Source organism: Calliphora vicina, chromosome 2 (assembly GCF_958450345.1).
Source record: "Calliphora vicina chromosome 2, idCalVici1.1, whole genome shotgun sequence".
Lineage (NCBI taxonomy): Eukaryota > Metazoa > Arthropoda > Insecta > Diptera > Calliphoridae > Calliphora > Calliphora vicina.
The window spans coordinates 2,535,692-2,544,500 of NC_088781.1; the positions used below are offsets into that span (position 1 = coordinate 2,535,692).

General features: G+C 27.2%; 1 protein-coding gene across 1 annotated transcript; it reads right to left on the reverse strand.

The window, feature by feature from the left end:
* Positions 1 to 354: 354 nt before the first annotated feature.
* On the reverse strand, positions 355 to 8,451 carry Ent1 (Equilibrative nucleoside transporter 1). The gene is made up of 6 exons (XM_065501153.1): positions 7,801 to 8,451; positions 2,040 to 2,343; positions 1,472 to 1,945; positions 1,231 to 1,316; positions 968 to 1,167; positions 355 to 901 (listed from the first exon to the last, which is right to left on the reverse strand). The coding sequence occupies exons 1-6, from the start codon at positions 8,125 to 8,127 to the stop codon at positions 790 to 792; spliced, it is 1,503 nt and encodes a 500-aa protein (XP_065357225.1). The 5' UTR covers positions 8,128 to 8,451; the 3' UTR covers positions 355 to 789.
* Between the last annotated feature and the right edge of the window lie 358 nt (positions 8,452 to 8,809).

Sequence of the window (8,809 nt, forward strand, 5' to 3'; positions counted from 1 at the left end):
GCAAACTACCAAAAATCACATGTACTATACACAAAAACTTTATTCAAACTATTGAACTGTTAAATTTAGTTCCGAGATGGTCTACTTTTTTAAGATATATAAATGTGTATATTTAGCTTTACCACAATATTAACGAAAATTCTAATAACTTACATATATTACAAAATAATTATAATTATTTTAAAAATAACTGGTATTGGTATTAAAATATATGTGTATATTTAATAGAAATAGTAATAGCAAAATGTACTATAAAGAGTTGTTGTTGTGATTTAATAATTAGCATGAAAACTAAATATTTAAAAATCTGAATATGTATGTTTACATATATAATTAAAAGAAAAGAAAACTCCATTTGTTTGTAACTGTTTTCAATTAAAAATTATTTCTTATTTATTAGCAATACATGTTAAATGATCAGTAAAATTACATAAAAACTCTTAAAATCTAAATTTAATAAAAGTAAAAACATAAAAAATAAGTGTATTTTGTTGAAAATTAATAAAAAAAAAAACATTAATTAAAATAACATTAATGATAGATGATATGTATAAAGAACATGATAGACAAATAACATTAGAACAAAACAAGTGTTTAATTTTATTAAAACATGGCAATACATAGTTCGTTGTTTAGTTTCACTTTGGACTCTATAATCATAAATGATAGATGATGCATATTTCTGCTGATAACATGTAAAAATCTTTCCTAATTAAAACTATTTAAAATAAAGTCTGTTTTGAGATAAAACAAAGGCACCCTGGTTTTGATGAACTTCAGCCATTGCATTTAAAGCATTTGTACAAATACCATACTCAACATTGAACCTAAAGCTAAACCACAGCTAAGAGAAGCCGCCATAATGGAAGATGCCATTTCCTTTTCATGCTGCATAACACATCTGAAAAATTAATATAAAAATTAATATTATATGCTAGAATCGGGGGCGTTACAAAAACACGCTTACCTGGGAGCCATTATTAATAAAATATTTGTGATGTAGCCATTGCTCAGAGCAAATGTTATCATCATTATAATAAATGTCACATCGGAGTGTACAAGTGTCGGCATGAAATTATGTAAATTGCTATTGGAGCACAACACGAACGGCACATAGAGCATACGTAAAATTACCATCATTAAAACTGTATGGACATTTTTACGAGGCTAATAAAACGAAAGAACATTTTAATAATTATGATAGATGTTTAAAATCACAGAACAACTTACTCTTTCAAAAATGCCACAGATAATACGACCGAAGTAATCACCAGAATTGAAAAATAAATAATTTACAACTGGCATATAGTAAATATCTGAAAATAATAATTATTTAGTACGTGTAAAAAGAGATATGATATTGTAAACAACATAAGCTGAAGTTTCTCTAAAGCAATGAAGAAAAGTTCTTTTAAAAGAGGCAACATTTCTAGCTTACATTTGTCAATGTAATAGTATTTAATTAACTTACCATTCCACGCTTTCCCTTGACCATAATTTTCCGATTGCATGAGTATTGTCACCGAGGGATAGACAGAAAGTGTCGTAGTATAGAGCAAACATATTGTTACAGCATGTACATAAATTTTACTAAAAACTTCTCTAACATTTGGATCCAATGCTATTCCTCGGTCTATGATACGACTATGAGTAGGATTATCATAGACAATTTTGAATTTATCACCGCCCTCCACATAGTATTTGAAAAATTCCTTTTTTTCCAATATTCCATAGCAAATGATACTGATCAGGATCAATACACTGCCAATAATGAAGTAAATAAATGCCGTTACATTCGGAGCAGCACCAAAAGTTAAAACGACAAGGAATGTTAGAGCTGTAAAAATACCGCCCAAAGCTTGCCCACTAACCACAGCCGTCATATATTCGGATGGAAATAAACCAGCAATACCAAAAATACCACCGCTCATGGTAGCCGAACAAACTTTATCACAAATAAATAAAAAAAAAAAGTGTTTTTATTATTAAGTATTTCATTGTCTGTCCGACTTTTAAATTCTTAACTGACGAGTACTCACTATTTATTATAACCACCGTGAATAGTGTTATTAGAAAGAATTGTTCTTGCCATTTATCCGTGTTAACTTCCACAAATGCTGTTGTTATTATAAAAATCAAAAGTATCACAATTAACGTCCCCAACATTTTCAAACGTAAAGGAACTTTTTGGCCATAGATCGCATTGAGTATTAAAAAAGTAGTGCCCGAAATGGAAGCCGTCAGGGTTAGATCGCATGCAAAACTCTTTTGCATTGGTGTCAAATCGAGTTTTGTTTCAATCGTGTCATTTAAGGTGGTATTACGAAATTTAAACATCCAGTACTGCATTTATAAAGTGAGAAACAAAATATACATTAATAATTTTATATAAATTTTAAAGAATGAATTTAGTTATAGTAATGCGTGCAGTTTATGTATCCTGAATGATAAAATGTTATTGTTGTGCTTAGATTTCATACGAAAATTGTTTTTTTTTTAGTAAAGTTTATAAATGAGTCATACATAATGTTTAAATGGATGTAATTAATACTACGATTGTATAATAGTGAAATGTGTTATTGTAGTATAATGCGATGGTGTTTTTATGTTTCTATAATTACATTTATAATGATATGTTATTAATGAATTCATTATTATTTTTCTGTTACAAAAAATTCGAAATATTGATATGACCAAACTTTTTGAAATTTGTTTATTTTTTTAGTTCTAATTAATAATGTTCTGCTATGGATTAATGATTTCATTTAAAAATATTTTTCTACTCAATTTACATTTGTATTTCATAATCTTGTATTTATAGTTCATTATTTTACAAATAAATGGATTTCTACTCCAATTATGTATGTTAATTTAAAAAACGTCTAATTTTTTAAAAAAAATTCTTATCACGTTTTATAATTTTATAATTATTTATTATAATTTTTCTATGGTCAACAAATTTTATAATTTTGCTGTGTCAAATAAAATATTTTTTGACTTCAGTGTACTTCATCACTCTTGGTTAAATGGCATCCACAAACAGAATTGCCGTACTTGGAGCCATTGTCGAAACACCGAATTAGATACAGAAAAACTCACAGTGATATGTACTATGTTTCCAATACTTGCTTATTTGAAAGCTCTAAATAAAATTTAAATTTTACTTACAAAGTCGTAAAAATCGTTTATTATTTTGGAATCTAAGCACTAATGTACCTATTATCACATTAATTGAGCTACTATATATCCTTTTACTTAAATCTTAAAATATGTCAGTAATTGTTTTTATTGATAACTGAAAATTAAGTACAGTTTTGGGGTTATTCTGGGAGAATGTTTGTAAGAAAGTTATGCGAAATAATATTTTACTTAGTTTGTCCAATTCAAAAGGATACATTTCGAGTATATTAGAAGCTACTATTTAAAAATTGCTTTAATAATTTAAAAAAAAATTATATTTGGAAGGACAGGCGGACATTTTTAAATATTCACAGGCTGATAATTTTGAGATAATTTTTATATTGGGAACTGCATCATGAATTATAATTTACGTGTTACAATAATAAACTTGCTCAACTATTTTTTAGAACTCTATTTGTTCTTAATTATAATCTTTAATTTTCATTAAAAACGAAATTGGTATCATTAAAAATAAATTTTTTACAATTATTTTAGCAAACCTAAAAAATTTAATATTTTTCTAAATAAAATTTATGTTTAAAATGTACTAACTTTAGCGCCCTCTATTAACGCCTAAAAGAGATATTTGTAAAAAAAAATGTTTGTTACACGAATGTGTTATTTAGTTGTCTATTAAAAAATATAAATTTTATTATCATCGGTGTCATGTTCTTATTTTTATCTTTATCTATTGAACAAAGCACACTATTCGACGCGTCATTGCCGAAATACAGCATGCTTTACTGTGAAGGGTGTGTGAAAATTTGACTTTACAAGTTGCAACAATGTTATCGCTGCAATGAACGAGATTAGAGAACGAACAGTGTTTAAAAAGCTACGATAACTAACAAATTTTTAACTGTTGCTACAACTACTGCTTCAAAAAAGTGTATGTAGCGGTAGCAGTAGCATTTGTCTTTTTTCGTTTTCTTGTTTTTTTTAAACTACTGCTACCTTTAAAATATAAAACTCTTATCAGAGCAGTAGTAATAAAACATGAATTGTAAATGGAGTAGTTGCATAAAAATACAAATCATTGCTACTGCTCTATATCGAGTTTTAATTTTTAAGGTAGCAGTTGATGCAGCAGTTAAGGTAGCAATAAAAGTAGTCAAAAAAGAAAATCTTCAATCATAACACCAAAATTGACAGAATTAAACACTGTGTGTTGTTTTTGTTTTGAGAGAGTTTGAAAGAATTATTCGTTTTTATTCGTCTCAGATGTTCGTCTTGCTAACAGAAATATCGTGTTTTCTGTGTGTATAACAAAAAAGCCGAACTTTTGTTTACAACACGACCAACTTACACAAATATACATTCACAACAACACATAATATACTTTTTTGGCTGAAGATTTTTATTTTTGACTTATTTTATTGCTACCTCAACTGCTACTTAGCTGCTTCTTCAACTGCTACTCCTTCTACTACCTCAACTGCTACTTCTATTACTACTAAATTTTAAAAGTAGCAGAATTAATAAAAAAATAATGACTGCTACATCAAAACTATTTCTTTTTTAAGGTAGCAATAGAAAATAAATTACTCTGCTACTTTTAAATTTTTCTTTTATTAGTACTACTACAACTACTGCTACCAAAATGTGAAGGTAGCAGTAGTAGTAGTAATTATTGACTCCGAGTTTTTATTAATTTTTTAACTAGACTACTTGTGTTTTTTCGTTGCTACTGCTACTTGTAGTCTAGTTTTTTAAACACTGAGAACGAATATACAAATCAAATAACCAATGTACAGGTAAACCTCCATTTACGCGGTACTTTATTTACGCGAATTTGATATAACGCGAACCATTTTTTGAAATACGCGGCAACAACAAGAAACGAAAAAAAACACAAGCGAATAACAGATTTCTTTTATGAAAACTTCGTTAATTTTTATGAATTTTTTTAGGTTTTGATCTCTTTTATGTATTAGAATATTTTGTTTTTTTAATTGACATTTTTTCCTTAATTTTTGATAAGAAATAATTTTTTTAGTTTAATTTTTTTACTTCACTTTTGTTTTAAGTAAGTTTTTAAAAGTACAAATAAAATAAGTTTACTTAAAGTATATGTATGTCGTTGCCTTAAATGCAAATGGACGTAACTACATTTTTATAGTTTTTACAGGTTAAGTTATAAAATTAATAATAATAGAGTATTCTTGGCAATTGTTCAATCAATCAAAAACTCGATTTTGAATTTTTGTGTAGTTACGTCCGCTTTCATTTAAGGTGACTAGGGTATGTTTTCTATTTAACGCGATTTTTAGGTCCCAATTTCTTTTTTGTTATGTGACTGATGTATTGTTTTACGCGAAATAAAAAATTATTGGCCCCACAAAAGCATTTCGTTCTAAATTAGAACCTCGTTGTACGCGAATTTGATTTACACGACATTTTTTTGGGCCCAAAAAACCGCGTAAAGGGAGGCCTACCTGTATATAAATAAATAAAAAATAAATAAATTGTAATTTTTATCTAATTTTGGGGTAATTGACTTCATTACTCTTCTATATCAGATAAAATTAAACTTGATCTAATTCTTCGCGTTTTGTAAGAGACATATTTATTGTTTCTTTTAAGTAGTATTCTACATATTTATTTCATAATTTCCTCATAGTATTTTTAAATAATAACAATTAAACAATAGAAATGGAATAATAAAGAAAACAAAACAAACTGATAAGAATAATTTAATAATTATATGCATACATACATATATGAAAGAGTGCAAGTGTTGGTTTAGTTATAGAAACCTATTTATTTGATTTCAATGAAAGTTGTTATCGTACTATATAAGTCAGTTACAGTTAAATGATTTTATTTAGATGAATATATGCTAATGAACATCTATACATATGTAAGTATTTGTCTAGAATATATGAAATTTGTAGTTGCAATATTTTCTGTACTACGCAATGCTTTTCCTGTTTTATTCATCAACAAAATTTGCAAAAAAAAATTTTAAATAGTTCATCAATAATTAAGTATTTCCTAGCACAGGTTTTAAATATGATCCAGAAATTCAAATATTTCTCTTTTATTTAAAATTATTTTAGATATAATACATGGTACAATCAGTTGTTCTGCCATGGATTTAATATAGAATAAATATGAAATTAAACATACATACTTTTGTTTCATTTTGTTATTAAAATTTATTGTGCATTTGACTTTTTCATAAATCTTTTAAAATATCTTCCATAATGCAAAGAAAAAACGTAGTCAATTCTTCGAACTTCGTTGTATGCAATCATTCAAATGAAGGCCGTTTAAATACTATCATAAACACATGATCTCCAACAACACTCTAATTTGAATTTCATGCTTCAACAAAATCAAACCACTTGAAACCCTGCCTAAACTACATTTTCTACATCATCGATATAATTTGCTGCTTTTGAGTATTGATAGATAGAATTATATAGTGTCTAATTATACAGTTTTATTTACATTAAGTTCAATTTATAAACTAATTTTTCGATATTCTAAATATTGTCTAATTTGTTTGATATTCTAAAAGTATATTTATTTTGTTTTGTTCGTTTATTGGCTTGTTTTTACTATTTTTACAAGCTTTTGAAATTTTAAATACAAATAGTAATCAATATAGATACATATATAGTAATACTAGCAGGTAAGTAAACCGAGTGTTTGTAAGACCCTTAATTTCCATATTATTGCAAATAGATCCAGTCTAAAGTCTATATATGTATGTACATACCTATATAATTTATTTCGAATAGGATTTAGAAGATTTACGGTGACATTGGTACAGATATCTAAGGACCATTCTTAACATGAGGTTTATACCGTATATATTCCGGCTCAGAAATATATCAGTTAATTAAAAATATCTGTACAGATTCATGATCTGCTTATCCAATTAGTAAAAAAATATATTTTGCAATTATAAATTATTCAAAATAATTAAATTGAAGTAGATTGAAGTAATTATTTAAAAAAAATAAAGGGTTTGTTGAAAACTCATTTTCAAGAAAATCTAAGATAAAGGGTATTGAATAAGTCCCTTGAAATATTTTTCATACCTACAAGTAATAATCTTCCTTATTAATTAGCAAATTATATTTTTTTGTTCTCCTGAAAACATATATTTTCTAAGATAGAGGGTTTTATATTCAATTATAAACATAAGTATAATTAATAGATTTGATAAAGTAGTTAGTTAATGAAGGATTTTAGCAGAATCTTAAAAGAATATTGTAAGAATTGAGAAAAAAAACACAAAGTTCTATCAATTTAATTTCACTAGGTCAAATCAGAATGCATTAAAGTTAAACAATTAGAAATAAATATTTCAACCAGCATGACAAATTCATTTACACATACGGACATGTATCAGTGAAATGACGAACAATATAACAATGAATAATGAACTGGAATTGTCTGAGTTAGTGTTGATAGTGCAATATTTAGCCTCATTATGCGAAAACAATGAAATAAAATGGTAAACAAAATAAATCCACATTCATATACAAATGTATATGCAAATAATTATAATTAAATCTCTTCGGATTTAAAGATAATAGTGGAATATTTTCTTGGTCGAGAAAAAAAGCAAATAAATAAAATGAAAACGATATGATTTATTATACTTACATCTTCTGCCGTTATAAAAAAGTTCCACGGGGTCATAGTGGCTATACCCAATAAATAGAATACAACGTAGGTATAATTCCAACGATCAGGAGGTGCATCTGAGATCTGAACATGGCTTTGCAATTCAATATTGTGGAAGTCATCATCGTAAGTATGCTGGGGTAGAGTGGCAGGGATAAAGTTTTCATTATCATTTTGTGATTGTTCACCTACAAAACCTCCCGCATACAAATCGTCATCGTCTTGGTCATCTTCTGCTCCGGGCTGTTGTTCATTGTCGACCAATGGCTCGCGATCATCGTTACTGATTGTATCATAATTAAGCATTATCTCCTAATACCAATTCAAAAGAATACAACGTCCACTCAACACTTTTTGTCTAACTATATACAAATCTCATTTGTTTAATAAAGTAGCCCTTTGTTTTTTAATAATTTGCGTCGTTAATTATCTTTACGTCATATATTTGATTTTGCTGAACGCCCCGTATAAATTTTTTTAAATATCACTTTCCTTATCACAGCTTTTTTAAAACAATTTGTTTTCTTTCGATTTTAATTATATTAATGTGGCATTAAATTTGATTTATATGTTTTCACTTGCACTGAATGCACTTCTTTTTACACTTCTTCCACAAACAAAAAAAAACACATCCGAACTTTATCATGCAAGCTGAAGAAGAATAATAAAAACAATAACAAAACCAACCAGCAGGTTGACGGGTACGCAGTGCTGCCAGTATCTCAATATTCAGCAATCATACCCATTTAACGTTTTTGTGTCCCCAAAACTACCCAACAATATTTAACTAAACCAAAAAAAAGTGGCACTTTTTAATATGAAAATGTTTTTTTTAGCTCTTTCAAATATTTTACGCACATTAATTAAGCTGTGACAAAAACTCACTTTTTTAAATATAAAATAATCTTTTTACTCTTATAACTAATTTAAAAATTTTTGTAAACAAGTTTTTGACATTTCAAAAACATGAGTCAAGGCCAACGCAATT